Source organism: Coregonus clupeaformis, unplaced genomic scaffold (assembly GCF_020615455.1).
Source record: "Coregonus clupeaformis isolate EN_2021a unplaced genomic scaffold, ASM2061545v1 scaf0525, whole genome shotgun sequence".
Lineage (NCBI taxonomy): Eukaryota > Metazoa > Chordata > Actinopteri > Salmoniformes > Salmonidae > Coregonus > Coregonus clupeaformis.
In genome coordinates, this window is record NW_025533980.1 from 75390 (window position 1) to 102946 (window position 27557).

The following is a 27557-nucleotide window of genomic DNA, read 5'->3' on the forward strand; positions in this document are numbered from 1 at the left end:
AAGAAGATATCCAGCTTTTATTGATCAATTAACAATAGACTTTATACAGGACGTATTGGGTTTAACATTTAATAACCCAGCAGGGTTATTCTGTAAAGGAAGGGAGGACTGAGCATAATAGGGACCTTGCATAAAATAAGAGATGTGTTGTGGGGTGGACTCGTGTATATGTATTTTTATCGTTTTAAAGTCTGCCTGCTGCAGATGAGACTGGAGTATGCAATTATGCAGGGATGGAGTATATTGTATAAGATGGGTCGCTGCCTCGCCTGCCCACAGCCCAGCAATTAGCCCAATATATCAGGATCAGCCCCATCAGAGTCACTCTTCTGCTCCCCTCATGCCCTGTTACTTCCTCATTGTACATGTTAGCCATGCATGCACCAGTGGATGGGGCCAGACCTAAAATTATTAAAGGGGAATATTGTAATATTTTTGGACTTAAATATAGATATATAATTGATATAATGTATAAGCATGTTTTGATGAGGTTAGGGGGTGATCAATTGTTGTTGTTTGAACTGAGACTGGCCCTTAAAGCTATGGTGTGGGTTCATTTGTGAAATTATATAGGTTTTTGTCTATTTGAGTTGCAGTAACTTTTTCAAAATTCCCAGACTCTCCCAGAAAACCCTAGTTGGGATGCAAACTGGAAATTTGGGGAAACGTATCAACATTTTGCAACCCTACTGTCGTCTTTCCATCCGAATAGGAAGCGATCAAGATGATCAAGAGAGGAACGGGTGTGTATGAATAGACATGAAAAACAATCATAAGGTAAAGCATCAACACATAACTAGTAGAGTAAGCAGTCAGAAATAGTTTGCAACCCCTATTTTTTGCCAATATTGTATTTTATCGTGAGCGGATCATGGTTAGAGATAATTGACAAAAAAAAGCAAAAGAAATAGAACATTTATAATACAATAATAATAAGTTCCACGTTAATGATTAAACGCTACTGGTTGGTTGTGAATTGAGTTGCTGAATAAACATGCAGCATGTGGGAGTGTTTTGTGTGAACTCTGGCCTATGGAGTTTATATTGGAGGGGTTGTTATTTTCATGTGTTTGGGGTATTTATTTGGTGGTGTTGGGGATGGGTGAGTATTTTTGTTGTGTCAGGTGGTGATTATCGAGACTCTAACGAGGTAACGGAAAGTCAGCTGTCGGCTCGCGAATCTCTGATTGGGAGCCATATATATTCTGTGTGTTTTCTCCTTTGTGTTGTGGGTTATTGTTTCTTTGTTGCTGTTAGGTAGTATTCAGTATAGAACTTCACGGATGCATTTGTTGTTTTTTCGTGGTTGCTTTTTATAAAGTTATCATGTTCATCTCGAACGCTGCGTGCATTGGTCCCCTCAGACGGGGGAAGAATAATAAAAAAGGAGTCCAGGAGCAAGGGTGGAACAGAGTAAAGATTTGGACATGGGAGGAGATTAGGCTGGAAAGGGTCTTGGGCACAACCGGGAGGAACATCATCGCCCCGTGAAGAGCTGGAGGCAGCTGCAGCCGAGAGGAGTGTGGTTGAGGAGGAATATCACCGCCCTGAAGAGAGGAGTGCAGCCGAGAGGAGGTGGTAAGGAAGGAGGGGGAGTGAGGCTGGGAAGCCAGGTTATCAAAAATTTGGGATATGGGGGCGCCCTGGGAGCAGGAGGCTGCCACAGGGAGAAAAGGGAGAGAGGGCTATCGGATTATTATGGAGAGAGGGAGGGAGTGGGACGGCATGAGAATAGGTGAGGTGGTGTGATAGTAAGGCAGTGGTGGGTGTTCTGCACGGTCGGCCTGTTCCTACTCCACGCACCAGGTCACGAGTGCGCCGCCAGCCGGCCTGAACTGCCCGCCTGCCCAACGCCGGCTGAACTGCCCGCCTGCCCAACGCTCGCCTGAACTGCTCCGCTGCCCAATCTGGCGCCTGGAACTGCCCGCTGCCCCACCGCCCGGAACTGCCCGCGTCTGCCTAACGCCGCCGAACTGGCCTGCTAACGGGCGAACCGTCGCCTGCCCACACGCTCGGCCGGAACTGCCCGGCCTGTACTGAGTCTATAAAGCCGCCTCTGCCTGCCATGAGCCTTTCAGGAGCTGTGCTAGACCGAGCCGGGCAGAGTTTCCTCCGCCAGACAGGGATTAGCCAGAGCCTTCCGCTCAGACAGGATCAGCTAGGAGCCTCTTCCGCCAGACAGGATCAGCCAGAGCCTTCCGCCAGACAGGGATCAGCCAGAGCCCTTCCGCCAGACAGGGAGCAGTGCCAGAGCCTTCCGTTGAGACAGGAGCAGCTAGAGCTTTTGGCCAGAGGGATCAGCCAGAGCCTGGGTCATGGTGGTGATCGTAGCTGGGGGGGCCATGAGCAGCCAGATCAACATGGAGCAGCTAGGATCGGTCAGCCAGCCATGAGTAGCCAGGATCGGCGAGCTCGCCGGGATCCGCCAGATCTCATAGCCAGCAGGGATCCGCCAGAGCTGTAGCCAGGATCCGGGCCAGAAAGCCGCAGCAGGATGCAGAGCCGCCCCGCCAGGATCCGCTTCAGAGCCGTCCGGGCCAGGATCAGCCAGGAGCCGCCCGGCCAGGATCGCCAGAGCCAGCCAGCCAGGATCCGCCATCTAGTCAGGTACTGCCCTAGCCCGCTGGTCCCCTTAGTCGGGTGTGGCCCCTGAGTCGGTGTGCCTGAGTCCGGTGCTGCCCCCTGAGCCCGGTGCTGCCCCCTGAGTCCGGTGCTTGCCCCGGAGTCCGGGGGCCCTTAGTCTGCATTGCCCCTTAGTCGGTATTGCCCCGCGAAGTCGGTGCTGCCCCCGTGAGTCCGGGTGCTGTCCCTTAGCCCGTGCTGCCCTTATCCCGGAGGTGCCCCTTAGGCCGATGCTGCCCCTTAGTCCGGGGCTGCCCCTTAGTCAGGTGGGGGTTAGTGGAGGGTGGTTATTGGGAGGCTAACAACAGGATGATGTGGTGGGGTGGGGGATCAGCGACTCAACAGAGCCGCCACCATGGACAGACGCCCACCCAGACCCTCCCCTAGTCTCTGATGTTGGTGCGCCCGAGTTCGCACCTTTAGGGGGTACTGTGTGACACGTTATGAGTTATATTGAGCCAGGGTGTTATTTTCATGTGTTTGGGGGATTTATTGGTGGTGTTGGGATGGGTGAGTTTATTTTGTTTGTGAGGAGGTGATTGAAGTCGTATGATCTAAGGAGGTAACGAGTGTGGTTTGGATATTGATGGGAAAAATGGTTTTTTGTGTTGTGGGTTATTGTTTTTTTGTTGCTGTTAGTAGTATTAGTATAGAACTTCATGGATCGGCTATTTTGTTGTTTTTTCGTGATTGCTTTAAGTTAATAAAGTAATATGTTCACTCGTAACGCTGCGCATTGGTTTCCTCCTTCAGACGGGACATCCGTTGTCTCTGTGTTGTGTTTCAGGGCAGAGCGTGGGTTCACATACATGTATGAGCACCCCCCCTTGGTAGCAACATTAATTGCATTCACCATTACCTCCACCTGCTCACCCCCCTCTCTCTACTCAGCCTAACTAGCTCCACCTGCCCTGCTCTGCTCTTTTTGTTACCTGGGCCAGCTGCACTGCATTTCCCACTCACCATCCTCACCTTGTCACTGTTCTAATTACTCTGCCAGCTGAACTGCATTTCCCCACTACCCCTCCCAGTATATCAAGCCCCGTTTTTCAGCCAAGGCCTGTAGACTGTTCAAACCCGGACAGTAACCTGCCTGTCTGCGCTCTGACTCCCGTTTGTGATACGATCCTTTCTGACTGCCTCCGTTCTATGCCCCGTATCCCAACCTGCCTTTGACCGACCACCTCCGATCCACCCCCCGTAACTTTCTGCCTTCTGTCTCTCACCACGACATTTGCCCAGGCCCCGATCTGTAACTTCTGCCTGCCATTCATATTGCTGTTGTGTGTGTGTGTTACCCCATCTCGACACCAGATGAGGGTGCGAGACGTTTCACCACCCTCAGCCCGAATACGCGCTCCATCACTGGGGAACACACACACTAAGATTGACTGGACACCCCCCGGACATTTGGAGACCCCCGAGCACAGGTACCACAGGAGGACCCTGAAAGACCCCCTGACACCCCTGGGACCCCTTCCCCGCCTGTAACCTTGAAAAAGAACTCTGAATTTGAACATGGGAACCCGTGACAGAAGATCTGAATCATGGAGCCCAGGCACTCCCCGAAGAGGAGGAAGAGCAGAGAGGACTGCCCTACAGGAGGAACGCTCTGAGGGAGACATAAACGGATGGCTGGCGAACATCGCTTCCTCTCCAGCTATTCAACCAGCAGCAACAACAGTTCAACTGCAGCAACAACAGCTAGCCCAAGCCCTGCAACTACTCTCAAGCCCGGCTACTCCACCTGCACCCCCCTGGTCCTTGTTCCTGTACCACCGATATCTTCATCCCCTCCGCTGGAGGTCTAATGCTGCAGGCCCGGCAGTGCCGCCACCAGATCCCCACGCTCCTGAACCAAGGATTGGGAACCCGAACGCGGATGGAACCAGAAGCAAGTAAGACCATTCGAGCAGTGCGAATCCAGTTTGCACTTACAGCCCAGGACTTTCTCAACAGAGGGAGCCAAGGTGGGGATGTATAAATCTCACCGGTCGAGCGTGGGGAAGGAAGAGGCAAACCAGCTGTGCCCCCTTCAGTGCCTTTGAGGAGGAGATGTTAGAGGTTTGACTAGGTGCCAACAGGAAGGCACAAGCCTGCTCACCACGTCAGGGCAATCGGACAGTGGCAGACTTCTCCACTTGACTTTATTCTGGCCAGCTCAAAGCTCGCCCTTAACCCAGAGGCACTGGTGCAAGCCCCTCCATAGCCTGGGGAAACAAGGAGAGCTTGTTTCCCATGACCCGCCTCAACGCTTGATGCCGCCATTGACCTTGCCGCTCGGATTGACCGCCGAACAGACCCGGGAGGAGGGAGAAGGGCCGCCTCAGTCAACCCGCCATCCGTACTCCGATACCGCCTCTGTCCAGCCCCTGCCTGTCAAGTCTAGTAGCCAACTCAATCAGCCTGAGCCCATGGAGATTGGCCGTGCCTCTCTGACTCCCGAGGAGAGCCGGCGCCTGGGCCTAAGCTCCAACCTTTGCCTCTACTGTGGTGGGAGAATCACCGAGTCGCTTATTGTCCGGGAAAGCCGCAGCTCACCAGGTGTAGGGGAGATCGTGAGCTCAACAAGCCTCAGTCTCCCTCCATCCGAAAGACCCTGCTTCATCTCCGCCTTCAGCTTTCTGACAAGACTCATACATTGGCCGGGGGATGGAGCCGAAGCAAACATATGGACCCTGAGCTTGCACAGCAACTGGGCGTGAACCATCATCAACTGACACAACCCATTCCTGCACGAGCCCTGGATGGGCATCATCTTGGAACTGTCACTCATACTCCGCCCTGTGACAATCCGTCAGGAAACCACCAGGATATCCAGTTTCACCCTCCTACACTCACCTGGCCAACCACTCATTTGGATACGCGGGTCCGCTAGCACAACCTCCACATCGAGGGAGACAGGAACAGTGGGAGTGGGGAAGGAGTTGTCACCAGACTGTTTAAGGGGGACCTGCCCGCTCACCGGGAAGATAGCAAACAAAATCGGCCTGTTACACAGCCGAAAGAGGTGTTAATAAATCCAAGGCGACATCTCTACCCCCACACAGACCCTATGACTGCGCGATTGATCTCCTGCCTGGCACAGCACCCCAAGGGTGTCTGTATTCACTGTCAGCCCCGGAAAGAAAGGCATGGAGGACTACATTAATGACTCTTTGCCTCCGGGATAACAGACGTTGCCTTCCGCAGGAGATTCTCTTTGTCGGCAAGAAGGACGGTTTTTCGGCCATGCATAGATTACCGGGTTGAACGAGCATCACGGTTAAGAATCGTACCACTGCCCTTACTTTCCCTGCCTTCGAACTGCTGCAGGGAGCCACTGTATTCACTAAGCTGGACCCTCGCAATGCCTACCATCTGGTGCGGATGAGGGAGGGAGACGAATGGAAGACAGCGCCGCTCAACACACCAACCGGCACTATGAATATGACATGCCCTTCGGCCTCACTCAATGCCCCAGCAGTTTTTAAGCCTAGTGAATGATATCCTCAGGGAATGCAAAATACCGATTTGTGTACCTTGAGATATTTTAATATTCTCAAAGACTGTCAGAACACACCGCACCCACGTCCGGTTGGTCCTGAGCCGCCTGCTGGAGAACTCCTTTTCGTGAAGGCAGAGAAGTGCGAGTTCATGCCAAGACGTTTATCCTGGGGTATGTGGTGACGAGGGAGCATTAGATGGATCTCACGAAGGTGTGGGCTGTCACTTCCTGGCCAGTTCTGAAGTCTGGAAGAAGTTGGAACAGTTCCTGGGCTTTGCCAACTTTTATAGGAGATTATCAGAAACTATAGCACAGTGGCTGCACCCCTCACGGGCTAACCAGCACTAAACAAATAATGGACATCAGCTGCTGATAAGGCCTTCAATATCCTCAAGACATGTTCACTTTGTCCCATCCTCAGATGCCAGATGCAGCAAGGCAGTTTGTGGTGGAGGTAGATGCTGGAGGAGTGGGTGCAGTGCTTTAAAGAAGTGAGGATGGAAGATGACCCGTGTTACCCGTGGAACCCCGCCGAATGCAACTACGACATGGGAACCCGCGAGCCGTTGGGTAAGTGGCTTGAAGAATGGGGCACTGAGTTAGAGGGTAAAGGAACATTGTAGTGTGGACAGACCACAAGAACCTGGAGTAGATCCAAACAGCCAGGAGGCTGAACTCCCGACAACAGCGGTGGTTTGTTCCTTACGGTCAATTTCACGCTCCTACCGCCCCGGGATCTCGCAACATCAAACTGATGCTTTTCCCGGATGTTTCAGAAGGACAGACACCGCCATGAATCATTCTTCAGCCACTTGGTGTAGCGGCCTCACCTGGGAGATCGAGAAGCAGGTCATGGAGGCTCTTGGGACCAGCCAGGTCCAAGCACCAGCGAACCGTTGTAGCAAATCTCAGTCACCTGTGATTCAGTGGGGGCACAATCCGCTTGGCCTGTCATCCGGCATCACTCGCAACCTTCATCTGGTCCGCCAGCGGTTCTGGTGGGGGGGACGAGAATGTCGAGAATTCATCCGAGGCTTGTCCCACTTGTAACCGAAACAAGACTCCCAACCAGCCCCCGCTGGGGTTGTGCAACCCCTATCATACCCAAGAGGCCCGGTCCACGCTTCACTGGACTTTGTTACGGGCCTTCCGCCCCTGACGGACACACAGTCATCCTTACATTGTTGACCGCTTAGTAAGATGACCCACTTCGTGCCCCCCTCCCAAACTACCCCTGCTAAAGAGACCTCCCAGGTGGTCTGGAACATGTGTGTCGGATTCATGGCCTACCCCAGGATATAGTGTCAGACCGCGAACTCAGCAACCTTTTGGAAGGATTTGTATCTCCTTGGGGACGCCAGCCATCGATTCACCCGCAGTAAAAGACTGGAACGCATGAACCAGGAGCTGGAGAAGGCACTGAGGCGTGTGGCTTCCAAAATCCCCGGGCCTGGGCTCAACACCTGCTCTGGGTGGAATATGCCCATAATTCACTCACCAGTTCCTCCACCGGGCTCTCCTTTAGTGTGTTAGGGTATAACCTCCACTGTTTGCCAGCCAGGAGGCGGATGCCACCGTCGCTGCTCTGGGGAGTGTGGCCCGGCCGCTGCCGCCGCACTCTGGGCCCAGGCTCGCACCGTGCTCCTGAAGTCTGGAACGAGCTACGCCGGGGTGTAACGACGGAGGGACCCCCAGCACCTACTTACCGTGGTCAGAAGGTCCGGCCGTCTGCCCGGGATCTGCCGCGTGATAGAAAGGGCCCCCGCCTCATTGGTCCTTTTCTGTGCAGAAAGTATAGTCAACGGGTCGATTCAGCGCCATGGGTCACCCCACCCTTCCAGCCTCCAAGGTAAGGTCATGAAAGTCCCCTGGTCCCTGCAGCCCCGGCGCCACTCCCGCGCCCGTGAGATGGGGTCTGTCTTACACCGTCCGGCGGCTGCTCCGCCTAGGAAGGGGGTAGGGGTTCCAGTACCCTCGGATTGGGAGGGATGGAGAGGAGAGGACGGATCCCAGGAGGATAGGGAGAATATGACTTCCACCGACTACATCCTGATCAGCCTGCAATCCGTAGGGGAAAGAGGGGTTCCTGGCCGCCTCTGCTCCCGTCTCAGTGCCTGTCCTGTCTCCCCGACCGTGACCCCAGCTCCTTCTGAGGATGAGGAGACTCACCGACGCCCGGGAGGAGTTTGACCCGCCGCCCGCCCCCCCACCCTCCCGGCATGATGTTGTTTTGGGACTTTGGGGGCGAGGGGGTCTGTCAAGAGCACTCTCTCTCCCTGGTAGCAACATTAATTGCATCTCAATTATCTTCCACTTGCTCACCTACCTCTCTCACTACCTAACTAGCTCACCTGCCCTGCTCTGCTCTTGTTACCTGGCCAGCTGCACTGCATTTCCCACCTCACCATCCCTCACCTTGCCTCACTCCGTTTAATTACTCTGCCAGCTGAACTGCATTTCCCCACTACCTCTCCCAGTATATCAAGCCCTGTTTTTCAGCCAAGCCCCGTCAGATCGTCTTTCAAACCCGGACCAGTAACCTGCCTGTCTGGCGCTCTGACTCGTTAGTGATACGATCCTTTCTGACTGCTCCTGTTTATGCCCGTTATCAACCTGCCCCTGGACCCGACTACCGATCTTCAGCCCCCGTAACTTTTTGCCTTCTGTCCCTCACAATATTTGCCCAGCCCTGATGTATTCTGCTGCCATTCATATTGTTTGTGTATCTAAAGATGAGGTAGACGCACACAGCCGATACGCGCTCATACTGGGGAACACACACACAAGCACTTGGACGACACCCCCCGGATATTCGGTGACCCCCCAGCACAGGTACCCACAGGAGGACCCGAAAACCGACACCCCCGGACTCCCCTCCCCGCCCTGTAACCTTGAATAAAGAACTCTGAATTTGAACTTGCGCTCTGGTTTCTGTTCGGGACAACTATTTGTTTTCTGTGAAACGCTTGATTGAGCCTTTTGGAGTGCCTATTTGGGCAGGGTTTGCACTTTTGCAATTTTGGTATATTCCATTGGTTCATGTGCACCAGGCAAGCTCAGTAACGAGATTAAGTATTTGAAAGAAAACAAATACCAACTGAAACCACCTGGTTTATGGGTAGTGTCAGGCTCCTGGTTCTGGGTAGCCTTTCCTCAAATAATATATTTTATGTGCTAGAGTTCATTGTTATCCAGTTGAGGCTACAGGGAGTTGTTTCATAGACCTACTCCGCATTGGCTGGAGACAGAGCAATAAAACAAGCCAGAAATGGGAACATATCTCCAAAAGAGACAAATTAGTTTGGTTTATGGAAATTAAGTGCAAATTAATTGGAAGATAAGCCAGTTGGTTGGTAGAGCTTTTTTTTTTTTACATAGCCATATTACATAGGCACCACTGTGCCAAGTAGAGACAAATAAATAAAACATGGAGCTGGGTAGCAACTATGGTATGGGGTTGACATGCTTTAAGGGGATAGGTTTACATTGCCATGCAGTCAATGGGGAGTTTGATATACATCTATGCTCAAACGACGTGTGTAACTGAGAGTTATAACAGTGTAGAAATGCAACTGACCGACCCGCTCTGGTCGGAGGAATTAGCCAGAGTATAACAGCATGATAACTAAAGATGTCACAGTCCACACACTGTTTGAAGTGGTAGAAAAGAGATAAATAATATGATGGAGAGAAGTGATCAGGGTTTAACCTATGACCCATTCCTTTTAGCACCTGGGTGGAGCTTAGGGCCTCAACAGTGATAGGGAGCATGAGATAGTTTTACATAATGGGGATTTGGAGTCCCCACTTCAAGCCCCCATGTGTTTTTAAATGAACTCTCGACAGGGGGCCAACCTCCCAGCCTCTTTCTCATCTCCCACCATGACAGCCTCTGTGGCAGGGACATACGCTCATAGGCGAGACCCACAGGGGTAACTGTGTGGTGTAGGGAACCAGGCAGAATGCGGGGCCACTCTGGCTCTTACTCTGTCTGAGACCTAGTAAGGCGTTTTGAAAGAAGTTTACCACCCCCCCTAGTCTCATGGGAATCTACTTTGGAGGAGTTGGCTCTGTGGTAGAGAGAAATTATTACAACCTTGGATGTGGATCAGATAGGAGTCAACCCCGTGGTATCCCCCCATATTCACCTTTGTCCTGTGGGTAAGGTTAGTGGGGGCCCGGCTTTGCTCATAAAACGGAATCCTACCAAGGTATTTGATGGTGATACTGGCATGCTAGTTTTCCGACCAATGAGATTTGTTAGCCTTAATGAAACTTTCCTCTGTTATTTATGCAATTAGAACTCATATGGATTGTTAGATCACATTCTGTATAATATGTATTAGGTATTTAATACACATATTATATTATATTATATTTGAATGCACCAATTGTAAGTGCTCGACAAGAGCGCCCTGCTAAATGAAAAAATGTAAATGTGTAAAATATTTTACTCACAACATGGTAAACATGGTATAATTAAATTGTTCAAGGGAACGGCACCCTGTAGATTTCAATTTGATTAGCCACGCATAGAGGACATGTGGATACAGTTACTTTAGAGAAAGAATGAGTGGATGCTTTCACTAAAGCATTCCACTTTAACTAATTTGTTAGAGCAACATGTGCCTGTATACTGTAGGTGTGTGGAGAACCCTGGCCTGCTATTTGTTGCTTGCGTCGGTAAATGAACCAAATAAATAGTTAGCAATCATGTGAGTAAAATGGTTTTTGGATTTGCTGTGATAGGATGATGAGGAAAACATTTCAGTTGACCTGTTTATGTTCTGCTAAGCAGGAGAACCCCCTCCCCCTTCTCTGCTGCTTGTCTGATGTGTTTTGATGTTTTTGAAGTCTCCGACCGGGTGTTGTAAGTTATCTGTGTTGGCACATGCCTTAGTAATGATCTGAAAACCAATTATCCGCTTAAATGTAGAGTTCTGTCACTGTGAAACCCTCTTATTTAACATCATGAGGCTATGGTATATGTAGCGAAATCAAAGACAAGACGCATTCAAAGGGACAAAACAGGCCTCTCCGTGTAGGTAACCACTAGAGTTGGGTGGAATTTGGGCCGGTGGAGAAGAGAAGAGTTCATTTTTGTAAAGAGGACACTGAGGTCGGATTGGGGGCTGCAGCATGTGTAATTGGAATAGTTTTTCCGCCCAATAAGATGGCCCCTTGTTGCCCTGTTGAGTCAAGAGGGCCTACAATTAGGGGAAGTTCTTCTTTACCCATCATGCCCTAGATTCAAAGTGGTTGCTGTGGTTGCCGTGGGCTGCATGCATCTTCAACAGACAGACACACACACCCTATTCTCGTGTCCCCCTTCCTGAAAGAGCCAAGAGCCCAGGGGACAGGATAGCAATTAACAGCTATTTGTGTTAAAGGCCGGAGGGACTCAACTATCTTTAGGCTTTAACCACATGAAAGAAACTCTCTATATGATCAATGACAGATTCAGGGCCCATTGTTTGCCCAAGGGACAGTGAAGATGATGACACGGAAAATAACTAAAATAGTAATAGAATGACTAGTAATTATATTTTATGGGTATTTTTCAGAATCTTAGTGCATCACATCAACGTAAAAAAGAATATAACTAACGGTAGAAACAGAAGTTAAGAAACTTGGGAATCCTTCCTGGATTCCCTGTGGTAAAACCCAAACAGGTAGCTGATCATTATCCCACTGGGAAGTGGTCATCCTGTCAGCTTCGACATCGCTGCATGTGTTTTTTATCAGTAGCTGTTAACCACGCCTCACATGGAACTGCGGCAGAGTTGTGTTTTGGGGGTTTATTATTATGATGTGTGGAATTGGATCACTGGATCCAAGATCAGGGCCTATTGGCAGAGTCTGGTAGGGGTCTGGGAGTGAATGAGGCAGAGATTGGCAGAGGGGCAGTAACAGGATTTAACGTGGCGGAATAGAGCCTGGGCCTTGGGGGAGGGTGTAGGGGTGGGAGGAGCACACTGCATCTGTAGGAGGGGGATGCCACCCCTTCACCATGCAGCTGATACTAGCAGGGATCAAGGCGCGAGACTGCCCTGCCCAGGAACACTGGAACTAGGGAAGGGGGAAGAGAGGTAGACTGGCTGGGTGGGTGTGAGGGGGAATGGGTGTGGTGGAGAAAGCCGCATCCATCCTGTCTCCTGTACACACATGGGGCTAGACACACTGCACTGTGATCACATCCTCACTCAGGCTCCAAGCCGAAGTCATGATCTGTAGTCTGTGGTCTGTGAACTCTCTCAGTCCCCAATGTTTGGGATTTATTCACCACACCTTCATCTGGAGATTTGGAGATGGTATTGGTGGATATATGATTGATTTATTGATCGTAGAAGATTTAAAGGTAAGTAGGGAATGAATATATGCACAGAAACACAAATATGTCAAGACTGCCACTTATTGGCCTCCATCCAATATGGGTATGGCCAAGGGAGTGTTCAAATTGGCAGATATAAATGTAGTGTTGATTTTGCATGCAGGAAGTTGCCTGCTGAGCATGCGATGATGTAACTTTTAAATCTATTAAAAATGGATATGTTTCTGAAGCAATTCCCCTTTTGAGGTAATTCCCTTTCCTTCTACAAATCCTAGAGGGTTTAATTTAGAAAGACTACTGTTTAAAGACACCCTGGCTTGGAGCATAGTGCGAAGTTGGAATGATGTATTTTCCCTAAATAATTTCTCAGTCAGGAAATATTTAATTTTCCGACATTAGCGACCACTGAGTAAATAAATGCAAAAGCCACTTGAAAAAACTGAAGAAACCAGTTTTGTGGTTAGTTTGACAGATATGTTTATATATATTGTTAGATAAATTAGGTTTAACTGATGTGGTAGACAGGGGAGAAGAATTTGAGGGGTCATTGTTTGAGTACAGGATATTGTGAAAGCCATTAGGGTGTGAATGGGGAAACAGTGTATATGCCTCCAGCTCTTAGCTAGCTTCTGTCAACATACCTTACTGGTTTGGCTGTAGTGTGAGATGCTTCAGTGTTGCACAGAAGATGAGTAGAACTTCCATGCACCTGGGACCCTTGTCAAGAAAATAAAAAAAAGATAGGTTGGTCATTAAACAATATAGGAATATTTAAAAAAAAAGTATAATTGGTTATTGAGCAATAGGAGTTTTTTTTTTGCATGTATTTTGGGATATTTAAATTTTATTGTACATTTGAATGTACAGTGATATGTTGTCTCATCCTGGTGAGGTACTACCAAGATTACTTTCAAATATTGAAGTATTGTTAGAAACTGAATTGTCAAAGTAAGTAATTATGCAATTGATTGCTTATTTAAAAGGTGACTAAAGCTATGATGCAATCCAACACTGATGAGAAAATGATTAGTCATCTAGATTGGACCATTTACTGATATGACAGGCCCTTTGATTTACAATTACAACAGAGCGCACCCTAACCTGCTCAACAACAGAAGGGACATAAATGCTTCTAAGAGGCTTGGCTCCAGCGGAAGTTTCCTAAGTACAGAGTAGTAAGATCAGTTGCCCTTCCCCGATCCTAACCTTAACCATTTGTGGGGGAAATGCAAAACGGACTCAAGATCAGCATCTAGGGGTAACTTCACTCTATCCAAGTGCTTGCCCAGGTGCCTGATGAGTTCAGTAATCTTTAGTGTGAGCTGTAATGTATTTCCACCTCACTAAATATAGAGGATGGGACCTGGAGGGTAACTCAACTCCCTTGACCTCTGGAAGAAAACGAAAAAAGGTAGTGTTACTAAACATCTTGGTTGCTTTGTTATTTGAAATAGGGTGAAAAATTAAATGTGAATTTTAGAACCGGTTGGGGGGGATTCCCGATCTCCCATGGCATTCCTCCCTAAATACAGAAATCTTCCAACTGGGATTTCTGGAAAATCTGTGAAATTACCTGCATTTTGAAACCAAGAAATCAATGTGGTATGTGAATATGTAAATTATGATGTTGGATATTTAGATGTTAAGATAATGATATATACATTTAAAGAATAGATGTTACTGTGGTGACACTTGAATAACATCACCACAATGCATTATAAGTAGGGCTGGGAGACACAGTATTGTGATACTGTTAGTATCGTGGCAAGGAAACAAAACACAAGGATATAACCTCTTTAAGAAAAACAGCCCTAATGTTGAAAACAAAATATAATAGAGTAATTTATTTTCTAGCTATAGTACACAATATTTTACATACAGCAGGTTTTTAAAGGACCAAAGATTTTGGTGTGCTTCGTGTTTTCATTTATGGCATGGAAAAATATTGCCATACTGGTATCATCTCCGGCCCTAATTATAAGTGTATTTATATGCTTATGAGGATTCATAATGGATGCACATATTCATAGAAAGTTCTACTGTAAATGTCTGTGACTACTGGAATTATCATTGATCGACGAGACTTCCCCTCTACTCTCCCCCAGCGTGCAGTGAGTGTCAGTAGGTTTTCATTTGTACCTTTCCATTTGCACTGCTTAACTGTGAGACTGACGTGGTTCTGACTGACTGGGAGAATATTCCGGAGATCGAACGTAGTGAGCCCTTCATTGGTCGCGGCTCTCTTGCTCTGCCAGTCAGCTCTCCTCACAATGCTAATTTCAACCTCCTGCTGCTGTAAACACACACGAAGCACCCGAGTGGCGCGAGCGGCCAAGGCACTGCATTCAGTGCAGAGGGTCACTATAGACCCCGTTGATCCAGGCTGTATCACAATCCGGCGGGATTGGGAGTCAAAGGGGGGTAAATTGGCAAACAGTCGGTGTAGTTTAATTGCCTAGTTAAATAAATAAATAAAAATACATGCACAAGCAAACACACAAGCTCATGCACAGCTCTGCCCTGCTTGACATTTGCCTACACTGAGGAGCAGAATAAGCCACTGCTCAGTAGACAGATGGAGCGGCTGAGAGATAGGAGGGGACTGGAGAAGGAGGAAAGGGTTTGGGGATTTCAGGATGGCACATGTTGACATGTTTGATGTCCGCGCCACCCTCTCACACACACACCCTAACAAGCATATATGAACGTCTCAGTACCTTTTCAAACGTCCGAAATGATGGCTCTTTTTGTGACCAGCATGAACAAGACACAAGGAAGCAAGCAAGCACACTCACACACACCCGCACACAATGCCATGCTCCCAGGGTGGCGAAAGAAAAAGGGGATCTGAACAGGTGATTTAATCAACCTGACAAACTAGTTAAATATGACAAGCAGCAGAAGAGGATGTGGCTGTGCCTAGGAGAAGGAGAGGAGAGGAGAGGAGAGCTGTGAGCCGAAAAGAAGGACAGAGGGAATAAGGGCTTCCTGAATCTGCATCATCATTTCGGATTCCGCAACATTCGCCACAGGTGTGGCAAGCGGAAGGGAGGACGTAAGAAGACGAAGAGAGAGAGGGACGGAGAGAGAGAAACAGTACAGGGTACACCGAAGGAACAGTATGAGTACTAGGGACATGCGTGTAATGGGGAGATATGCAACATCCCTCTGCTTAGGGGTGGTGAGTTTTGGTAGGGGTTTGAGCAGTAGTAGCATGATGTTATAGTGGAAGTAGACTACCCTCCGGAGCCATGGTGAGAGACTGGGAGACAGGAACTGCCCTGGGCAGATATTACAGTACATGGAGGGGGGAACATATATGTGGTTCACAAAAAAGATGAATGGCCTTCAGAATAGGGTGAATTTAAAAAATATATAATTTAGGGGGTAGATCAGCTTTAATATTGCAGATATATTGTGGCTTCGATCAAGTAATTGTCTGCAAATTTCCAATACCCATTATTGGTTTTTATGTGAATATAGACAGTGCATTCGGAAAGTATTTAGACCCCCCTTGACTTCCCATTTTGTTAGTTAAGTTTTCTCATCAATCTACACACAATACCCTATAATGACGAAGCAAAAACAGGTTTTTAGGAATTTTAGCAAATGTATTAAAAATACAAAACTGAAATATCAGACCCTTTACTCAGTCCTTTGTTGAAGAATGGAGGGATAAGCCTTGAGTCTTCTTGGGTATGACGAGCTTGGCACACCTGTATTTGGAGAGTTTTTCATTTTTCTGCACATCCCTCAAGCTCTGTCAGGTTGGATGGGAGGCGCTGCACAGCATTTTCAGGTCTTCCAGAGATGTTCGATTGATTCAAGTCCGGCTGGCTGGGCCACTCAAGGACATTCAGAGACTTGTCCCAAAGTCACTCCTGCATTGTCTGGGTGTGTTAGGGTAATTGTCCAGTCTAAGGTCGAGCGCTGGAGCAGGTTTATCAAGGATCTCTCTGACTTTGCTCCGCTCATCTTCCGCGTGACCCTGACTAATCTCCCAGTCCCTGCCGCTGAAAAACATCCCCACAGCATGATGCTGCCACCACCATGCTTACCGAAGGGATGGTGCATGGTTTCTCCAGATGTAACGCTTGGCATTATATTTTCTACATTGTAGAATAATAGTGAACACATCAAAACTATTAAATAACACATAAGGAATCAGTATTATCCCAAAAATGAAAATAAAATATATGTTATATTGAGATTCTTCAAAGTAGCACCCTTTGCCTGATGACAGCTTGCACACTCTGGGTATTCTCTCAACCAGCTCATGAGGTAGTACCTGGAATGATTAATTAACAGGTGTGCCTTTAAAAGTTAATTTGTGGAATTTCTTTCCTTCTAACCGCGTTTGAGGCAAATCAGTTGTGTGGACAAGGTAGGGGGTTATACAAAAGATAGCCCTATTTGGTAAAATACCAAGTCATATTATTGCATGAACAGCTCAAATAAGCAAAGAGAAACGACAGTCCATATTACTTTAAGACATGAAAGTAGTAATGGAAAATTCAAAAACGGAATGGAAGACTCCAGAGTTACCTCTGTTGCAGAGGATAAGTTCATTAGAGATACTCAGCCTCAGAAATTGCAGCCCAAATAAATGCTTAAGAGTCAAGTCACAGACACATAACATATGCAGAGGGGACGTGAATCAGGCCTCATGGACGAATGCTGCAAAGAAACCACTACTAAAGGACACCAATAAGAAGAAGAGACCTGCTTGGGCCAAGAAACACGAGCAATGGACATTAGACCGGTGGAAATGTGTACTTTGGTCTGGAGTAAATTGGAGATTTTTGCTTCCAACGCCGTGGCATTGTGAGACGGTGTGGGTGAACGGATGATCTCACATGTGTATTTCCCACTGTAAAGCATGGAAGAGTAGGTGATGGTGGGGGGTGTTTTGCTGTTGACACGTGGATATTTAGAATGTAAGGCACACTTAACCAGCATGGTAGAGCATTCGAGGATACGCCAGCCATCTGGTTTGGGCTTAGTGGGACTGTATTTGTTTTTCAACAGGACAAGACTCAACACACCTCCAGGCTGTGTAAGGGCTATTGTACCAAGAAGGAGAGTGATGGAGTGCTGTATCAGATGACCTGGCCTCAGATGATCGGGACAAGTCTCCCCTGACCCCAACCCAATTGAGATGGTTTGGGATGAGTCAGACGGCAAAGTGAAAGAAAAGCAGCCAACAAGTGCTCAGCATATGTGGGAACTCCTTCAAGACTGTTGGAAAAGCATTCCAGGTGAAGCTGGTTGAGAGTGCCAAGAGGTGCAAAGCTGTCGCCAAGGCAAAGGGTGGCTATTTGAAGAATCTAAATATAAAATATATTTTGATTTGTTTAACCATCCTTTGGTTACTACAATTCCATATGTGTTATTTATAGTTTTGATTATTATTATTTATAATAAAAATAAAGGAAAACCCTTGAATGAGTAGGGGTGTTATTGGAAAAATAATATTATTTTAAATATATATATATATATATATTTGTATATTAATTGTTTTCCCCTAACCCTACCATCCTTCCCCTAATTGGAGTAAACAATGGAAACAACACTTAGGCTTCTACGCTTATAGATAATCTACATTTTACAGACACATTATATTTTACAGTAGTTATTTTTTGTTTGTTTTTTGTCCCATCCTTCAGCTTCCCTCAATAATGTGATTTTTAGTGTTATGTGTTGTAGTATGTAAGTGGTGCGATAGTATTCACCCTTTGGCATTTTTCATATTTGTGCTTACAACCGAATTTAAATGGATTTTGGGGGTTGTATCAATTGATTTTACACAACATAGCTACCACTTTGAAGATGCAAAATATTTTTTTATTGTGAAACAAACAAGAAATAAGACAAAAAAACTGAAAACTTGAGCGGCAAACTATTACCCCCCCAAAGTCAATAATTTGTAGAGCCACCTTTTGCAGCAATTACAACTACAAGTTGGGCTATGTCTTATAACTTGGCACATCTAGCACTGGGATTTTTGCCCATTCTTTAAGGCAAAACGCTCCAGCGCCCTCAAGTGGGGTGGGTTGGCTGGTGTACAGCAATCTTGAAGTCATACCACAGATTCTGAATTGGATTGAGGTTGGTTTTGATAGGCCATCTCCAAGACATTTAAATGTTTCCCCTTAAACCACTCGACTGTAGCTTTAGCAGTATGCTTAGGGTATTGTCCTGCTGGAAGGTGAACCCCAGTCCCAGTCTCAAATCTCTGGAAGACTGAAACAGGTTTGTCAAAATTTCCCCTGTATTTAGCACCATCCATCATTCCTTCAATTCTGACCAGTTTCCCAGTCCCTGCCGATGAAAAAATCCCCACAGCATGATGCTGCCACCACCATGCTTCACTGTGGGGATGGTGTTTGGGGTGATGAGAGGTGTTGGGTTTGCGCCAGACATAGTGTTTTACTTGATGGACAAAAAGCTAATTTTTAGTTCATTGACCAGAGTAGCTTCTTCCATATGTTTGGGGAGAGTCTTCCACATGCCTTTTGGCGAACACCAAAGTGTTTGTTATTTTTTTTTTTTAAGCAATGGTTTTTTCTGGCCACTCTTCCGTAAAGCCCAGCTCTATGGAGTATAGGTTAAGGGAGGAGAGAATAACGCCGAGGAGCTTGCAGCTCTTCAGGGTTATTTTGATCTCTTTGTTGCCTCTCTGATGAATGCCCTCCTTGCCGGTCGCGAGTTTTGGTGGACGGCCGCAGGTTTGTTGTGTTGCATATTTTCAATTTTTTAATAATGGATTTAATGGTGTGGGGATGTTAAATTTCTGATGTTTTTTTATAACAAAGATCTGTAATTCTCCACAACTTTTGTCCCTGACCTGTTTGGAGAGCCCTAGTCCTCATGGTGCCACTTGCTTGGTGGTGCCCCTTGCTTAGTGGTGTTGCAGACTCTGGGGCCTTTCAGAACAGGTGTTTATATATACTGAGGTCGGGTGACACTTAGATTGCACACAGGTGAACTTATTTAACTAATTATGTGACTTCTGAAGGTAATTGGTTGCACCAGATCTTATTTAGGGGCTTCATAGCAAAGGGTGTAAATACATATGCACGCACCACTTTCCGTTATTTATTTTGTAGAATTTTTGAAACAAGTTATTTTTTTCATTTCACTTCATAACTTGGACTATTTTGTGTATGTCATTAATGAAATCAAATCCATTTAAATTACAGGTTGTAATGCAACAAAATAGGAAAAAGCCAAGGGTGAATACTTCTGCAAGGCACTGTAGGTCGCTGACCTGCCAACTGCTGCTAACTGCCAACAACCACTAATTGCCAAGGGGATCGAGCATGCTTGTATGTTATGTTCAGACAATTTGGATTGAGGGATATGTTGCCACATGCACCTCTGTAAGGAAGTGATTCACTTTGGGACGACATGGTGCCACATATCGCAATTTATTCACGCCCCTTTTGTGTTTATGGTTTCCTTGTGTGTATTGTTATGTGTAAGTGGATTTTTCGACGGTGGAGTGGCAAATCTAAAAAAGTTTAAGGAATAGCATGGAGGGAATGGGATTCATATGTGACAGGTCTCTATAGTGAGAAGATTTGGGGATCTCCCCCGGATGGACAGCAGACAGGGATAGAGACTAGATTTGTGTTTCTGTGGAAAACATACACAGCTCTGAGAGTTATAATGGGGGGAGAGAGAGAGAGAGAGAGAGAGAGAGAGAGAGAGAGAGAGAGAGAGAGAGAGAGAGAGAGAGAGAGAGAGAGAGAGAGAGAGAGAGAGAGAGAGAGAGAGAGAGAGAGAGAGAGAGAGAGAGAGAGAGAGGAGAGAAGAGAGAGAGAGAGAGAGAGAGAGAGAGAGAGAGAGAGAGAGAGAGAGAGAGAGAGAGAGAGAGAGAGAGACCTCCATTCTTCAGGGGAGGATTCCTCTTTTCTCTCCCCCCCCCTCTTCTCCTCTGTGGCTTTGTGTTGGGGCCAAGCTCCCAGACACAGCACTCCAACTGAATTATTTACCCAAAAGTGTGCTTATATGGAGCCAAGGGTCTGTGACTGTGACAGGACCCTATTAACCAGACAAATCACTCCATATATCTTTGTCTAATACATTACAGAAGCTGTTTATGATGAATCACCCATAAAGGAGGGAAAAACACTATGAGGTGCTAGAGAGTGTTTTGATGCATGGTTGCACGCCTCCCATCCTATTTCACATGATGTGTGTGTGTGTGTGTGTGTGTGTCGTGCCATTATTGTGCCTTTTGTGGAGGAAAATGCCTTCTGTGTTGATGGAAATACTGTATGTCTCTTGACTCAAAGATAATAACTAACGTTGTTAACTGGTTAAAGGTTTTGAATTAGGTGAGGGATGCTTTGGTTATTGTGTATGTATTTTGTTGGGTTATGGATTTGCTTTTGGTTATGCAGTAGGGGCCAGATTCAGACTTTATTTTTGATTCAGACTTTGATTCAGAATTTAAGCCTTTACTACACCTCCTAACTCTCAGTAGTTGGTATTAGACTTACCTTATACAAGTGATAAGTTTGGAGGGTGGTTCGTGAATATATTTATTCAACCAATGAAAACCTCCCACTTGCTGGCCAACAGATTTTCTTGTGGAGTTATTCAATTGTGTTTTAGTAGATTTATCTAAAGGCATCCCTTTAAAGTTGGTGTACCTTTTAATTTGATTTTTTTTCTTCACTCACTAGAATCACGGAGAGAACGTTAAAAAAATATTAGGGATAATGAAAGAAAGCAATGTAAATATATGCAAATTCTTTAGCACAACGGAATTAAAAATACTTGATATTTAGGAGGAAAGTACCAGACCTTCATTTCTTTGATCTCCACCCCAAACGAATAGGGGGTGAATAGATGCATGCTGATGCTGAAGTTTAAGGTAGAATATGGTAAAGAGAAAAGTGCATAAAAAGGGAATTTCGTCTATTTACACGCGCTTAACTTGGGTGAATTCCTAGCAGAGTTGAGGTGGTTTACAATGTGGTAGATTGTTATGTAGGTTCAGTTATAGGTAATTGAAGATAGCTGGTGGCCGGCTATCCGCGGCTGACATTTTCACGAACCCTACAGTATGTTAAGAGTGGGTTCTATGATTGGCTGCCCTTTGAAATATACTCTCACGCTCTAGTTGGCCCTCCAAGACAAAGTGAAATTGATTTTGTTCATTTCATTTCACAGTGACCAGGTGTGAGCAGGTATCTACATTTCATGTGTTTCCTGGATTCCACTCATTCTCTTTTGTTGTAGGTCATAAAAAAAAATCTGATGTCAGTCACAGTGATGAATAGTGAGAAGGTTATCACCTACATTCCCTTTCATCACATATTTTGTTATCCCACAAATTCTGTCTGGGTTTTTTTGGTATTGAAAAAAAGCAATGTCATTCGTTTTTCTGCTTCCTGTCTCCGCGGAGGAAGTTGCATGCGGAAACTAGCCGTCTGCTTTAAATATACATATGCTAATATCAACCCCGGCTCCAGCTGCAACCTGGAGCAGCCTGCCTCACCCCCAGGACAGCCACGAGGGGAGAGCCATGAAAAGGAAGCAGAGATGATTAATTAACTCTGCCCTCGTTTGATGCTGCCTGCCTTATTGACTTTCAACAGGAGCAGAGTTGTGAGGTTTGCTTTTGCATCCCAAAAAAGAATTAAGGTCAGATTATTATGCAGTGGTGGAAAAGCAAAAGGTTGGAGTGGAAACTGAAAACGGTGTGTGTGGTTAGGATACTGAGGTGTTTTTATAGGTATTTGATGGCTATGTGTAGGGTTGACATTACTCATATAAAGAGTAAGCGGTTGACTGTGTGAGTTGTTGTTTATCTCTCTAGCTTGAAGAAGTTACTGTTTATACAATTTATACTGTATTTCATTCTAAATATGTACTGTTATAGATGGTTGAGAACCAATAGCATTGCAGGCTGGATATTGAATATTAATATCTGATGTTTCACACTCCATTCCACCCCCTAATGATCTACAGTCTGTGCTATCATAGTCCAAGGAAGGATAAAGTATGTACTGTATAGGCCGTTGATAAGCTTACTCATACATAACAAAGTAATGTATTCAAACCCATGCGATTAACCAAACAGCATAGATTAGAGAGGCAAACAGCAGAGTGAATAGTGAAGGTGATCAGTGGGTCCCTGCTCATGTATGTTTTTACATTTATGGCCACATCTGAGAAGAGCTTCAGCCTATAACGAGGCCCTCGCTGCAGAACAACACAATGCAACACTGCTCCTGGGGGAGAGCTCACAGCCTGGGGCTCAGCCCCTCTCCCCCGCCCCCCTCCCGTCTGTTGTCTGTCTGTCTGTCTGTCGGTCTGTCTGTCTGTCTGTCTGTCTGTCTGTCTGTCTGTCTGTCGGTCTGTCTGTCTGTCTGGCTGTCTGTCTGTCTGTCTGTTGTATATCCCTCTCGTCTTTCTCTCCGGCACACAAAGATCACTCTGCCTCCACGCTCTCAGTCCGCGCCAGGACTCGAGGGGGCGTCCCACAGGCCATTGTGAATGTCCCCAAACGCATGTTTCACAGCTCCCATTAGCTGCTATAATGATCCTCTCCGGGGCCATTCACCCACCATGATGTTAGATTAGCCTTCAGTTAATTATTATTATTTTTCACCAAAGCTGGTACTCTCAGTGTGTGTCTGCCTGACTACATCTACTTCATAACAGTCCTGGTGGGGCACTGTTCTGTTTTTAGTCTGGGCTGGGAATGTGTGTGTGCGTGTGTGGGGGGGGGGTGGGGGGTGTTGTTGTCAGTGTGTGTGGGTGGCACGTTATTGTGTATCTATGCGTGTTTGTGTGTATTATGCTGACAAGGTTGTTTGCAATAGCATTTACAATTTCAAAAACAGAAAACCAAAGCAGTGCTGAATCTCTTCTAAAATGGGTATGATTCAACCTGACATTTTATCAACAAATAGTATAGATTTTTTTCTTACAAACAAGGTAATTCAGCTGGATATCTCACCCAAACCATCAGCAGTTGGAATTCTATTTTACCGTATTCATTTCAAAATAAAGTATCGCCACGGATAACAACCCAGGGATCAACCCAGTACCGCGCCGGACTGAACCATCATATTATATTACGGTATTTTCTTTCTGACATAGCTAATGTGGTCTGTCAGAAGCAGTTGCAGCTGAGGAAGCCTTGTTTTCTGCCATTGAATTCTGGGTGAAGAGAAGTGTGGCCACCCTGTGGCCCGCTGACGCTTTACATCAGAGTTTAACCAATGAGGATGCAATGACCCCTATGCCCCACCCACTATTTTGAAGAGTTTGAAGAGTGACACTGGCAGTAGTGGTTGGGTGGGTTGAGTTCATTGAGTCATTTCCTCAAGCCTTAAGACAGTGTCATAGGGAGCAACAGTTTTTCTCCCATAGAACTGGGTGTTGTTTTTCCATAACTCTTGTTTCCTCTCTAATCAAATACTTTTTTTCTTCTTCTGTGTTTGGGAAGTCAAGTGGAGTGCCTGTTCCCATTCAGTAGCAGGAGATAATGCCCATTTTATATTCTCATGGTATAAACAACGTATTTAAACACTGTCATAGTCATATAGTATTCCAAAATAGCATAACAATATAAATGTATTATGAAGTTGAGCATAGAGAAAGCTATCATAATTTTTTTATTAATAGGACTCATCGGAATATGATGATGGAAGAGCAGTATAAGTAGGAAGGATTCACAGTATGATCATATTGCTGACATTGATCAATGATGTTGTATGCAAACCAATTCCCACATAAACCATTTAGGTATTTACTTAATGATCTGACCATACAGAGTATAGGAACAGTACTCACACTACCCTCAGGTTAGGAGATTTGTTTGATAAGCAATCATTGGTGGACCACCACCATCATTCAGCCATTGAGTTTAGTCACTTTCTAAAGAGGCAATATTATTATTATATTATGTGTCCAGTAACTCATGTTTATGGTAATGGTTAGTGGCATCAAGATTTCTCAACCTCCTCATGATGGTGGACATAAATGTAATGGGGGACATTTTTATGAGGGACACCACCACTAAAAGGATCCGCCCTTCAGGTGAATGAGCGCTGTTCGCCGGACCCCCCTTTTGACCCCCAGGGCCGATTTGTCCACAGTGTCAACCGACAATGACTGACCTTTGTGTGTGTGGTCGGCGGCTGCAACAGCAGTGGTCAACAGGGCCTAGGGGCATTGTACAGGGAGATAGATAGATAGATAGATAGGGGTCAGTGGGCTATCAAGCTGTGCTCTAACCCCCATCTGGTGCCAGCAGCTGGTAGAAGAGGTGGTGGTTGTTGGTTGGATGTTGGTTGTAGGAGAACAGAGTATGTAGTAAGCACTAACATAGATACCCGGTAGAATCATGTTGTTGTGGCAGTCAATTAGCTTTGATTCTTATAATCATGCCCGCAGTGTATTTGAAAAAGATTGAAAAGACAATTGTCTTACCGACACTTTATAGCCTACACACAGGGAGGAGGCCTATTCAATTTGAACCTGCATGTAGTGCGTCCTCCAGGCCTTCTGAGGTAGAGCGATTAGTGAGTAATGCAGTGAGTAGGGAGACTCTTGGCTGAGTTGAGTCAGCTGAATAGGCCTCCTGAGACAGCACAGATTAGTGGGAGTCAGGCTGCGTCCCAAATGATACCATCCATATATATATTTGATAGAACCCGATGAGCCTTTGTCAAAAGTAATCACCAAATAGGGATTAGTGTGCCATTTGGAATGCAGCCTCAGAAACAGGGAGACTCTTGGCTGAGTTGAGCCAGCTGAATTAGTGCATTATTATTGATAGTTCCTGTTGTAGACTCCAGACAGAATAAGAGGAGTTGGGAAGCATTAATCAAGTTAGGATAATTTTAAATGAGCCTTTATGTGTGAACGCTCAGGCTAAATCTACTCTGAAATGGCTTTGACAGGTGAACGCTCAGGGCTAAATCTACTCGAAATGGCTTTGACAGTGAAAGTTTGTTATGTGAATGAGTGGGGGATGTCGATGCAGAGGATGAAGAAGTATATGCATCAACTGTATAAGTGCAGAAAAGCAGTTGTGGTTTCCTGAATGTGTTTTCACTGTTCATTAAGCATCTCTATGTGTTCAATCTTAAAAACTATCGATGAAATATCATGCTAACAATAAGTTGAATGCATTTATGAGCGGTCAGGTGTGCACAGTACAGTATTATGTGTTTATAATGGATAAATATGAAAATCTTTAGTTGGTTTAATGTGGTAATAATTTTCCGAATCATTCATAGAAGTAATAATATTCATGTTCAAAGTATGACATGTGATGGATGCCCTACTCAGTTCTATGCAATGAATAGCAAAAGTCAATGCAAAGAAATTGCTGGTCATTGGACTTGTGACTCTGTAAGGGGACAATGAGAATGCTTTGTGCTCTCTGCATTATGTGATGGTGAGTGAATGAATAGCTTTGTAAGGTAATGCTTTCAGTGTAGAGGGCACACCATTGTATACCTTGGAGAGTGAGCGATTTAACCTGAATCACTAGTCGGTCTAAAGAATGGCCCTATGGTAAAGGTTTTCCCTGGGGGGCAACCTAGATAAAGAGGATTATAAGTAAACAAATAATAACGACAGAACTGTGTTTGTTATCGTAGGAGAAAATAGCTGGCCTAGCCGAAGAAGTTCAACCTGCCGCTTGACATTTTCCCACAGTAGCCGAAGATCACCGCTAATCCCGGAGAGCAGAGGCCGAAAGAATGGAAGAACATCTCGAAAAAGAGAAAATAACACAAATAAACTAAATGTGCGATTTAAAGTTGGGTGACAGCTGACAAGATACAGTTACATCACTATGCCAAATGATACATGCTTGTTTTATATCCGATTGACCATTGACTTACTCCTTATTTGAGTGGGATGTTTTAGGGGTTAGCACCCTGGCTTAGCGTAACGCTACCAGGCATTGTGGAATCCTCAAGACGAGAGTTTTCATGTGTGATGATGTACCCCAGTTGAGTCTCAATGAGAACCAGAAGTGATGTCGAATTCTCGGAGTCTGTTCCATCTGGAAGCAATGAAACAAAGATGGCGGGTAAAAATAGAGGCCCACGAGATGATGAAAAACAGAATTATGGCTTACGGTGTAATAAGATACAGTACATCTTCAAATTCCATACCTGACTGTAAAAAGTGAAGGCCTCTTAAAAATAATGGTCAAAATTCGCTTAACCTGGCAGCCCGTTACACTCACTCGGATATGGGTTGAAAATGACAGATTTGGACACTGATAAATGCCTAAATTGGAACACAGTGGCGAGAAACATGCTATACATGACGCCAGACCTCTGGCTCTGCGCTTCACAGCTCTGTATGGGTTTTGATGACAGCCATTCTGAACTTGAGTACCTCGCTACGACAAGAAGTTGCCCCCATCCCCCCCGGAATTGGGGAACGTTGCACATTTTTGGTAGTCTGAGGGAGGGAAATGCTGTAAATTATGAGGATCAATGTACTGAAAGGTGAGCGTGAGGATTATACTGTAACCTCTCACCAGGCTCGAATTTGACTCTCACAAATATATTTAGAATATCTGAACAGCATGGGATTTTAGGTGAGAAGGACATCTCCAATAAGAACTCCCTATTGTAAACTTGCTAGGGTGAAGACAAAAGGGATTAACTTCAGATAGAATGATTATAGACTTGGTTATTATTATAAGGATATGCTTTCCCATGCATTAAATGAAACTGAAACAGTAAATGACTCCACCAATACAACAGACATAAGGTTAATATCTATATTAATCACATTTTCAATGTATCACATCAAAAGAAATAAAAATAATAAACCCCAATGATTTTTCCACAACCCATGTCCAAATTATTTGCAAGCTTGCTTAAACGGCGCGCGTTGGAGCTCAAATAAGGAAGTAAAATAATAAAAATGACGACATACATAAAGTCCCGAAGTCACCCCACATTTGTAGTTACTCACTACTTGTAGATACCCCAGCAAAATATAGTAGTTCGCGCAGGTGTCCTCACAAGATCCACAGCGAACACAGCTATAATGCAGCCAGTACTCCGGAGCAGCAACAGACATCGATGGAAACCCGAACGTGATCACAAGAATTTTCCA

The 27557-nt window shown here is 45.8% G+C and overlaps 1 protein-coding gene across 1 annotated transcript in view; it reads left to right on the forward strand.

Annotated features, from left to right (window-relative positions):
• The first annotated feature begins 6606 nt into the window (after positions 1-6606).
• LOC121537649 (nck-associated protein 5-like) overlaps positions 6607-27557 on the forward strand; it is a 145016-nt gene continuing 124065 nt past the window's right edge. Inside the window, 2 exon segments of the mRNA XM_045215814.1 lie at positions 6607-6679; positions 7899-8176. Coding sequence (XP_045071749.1) covers positions 6607-6679; positions 7899-8176 — 351 coding nt within the window.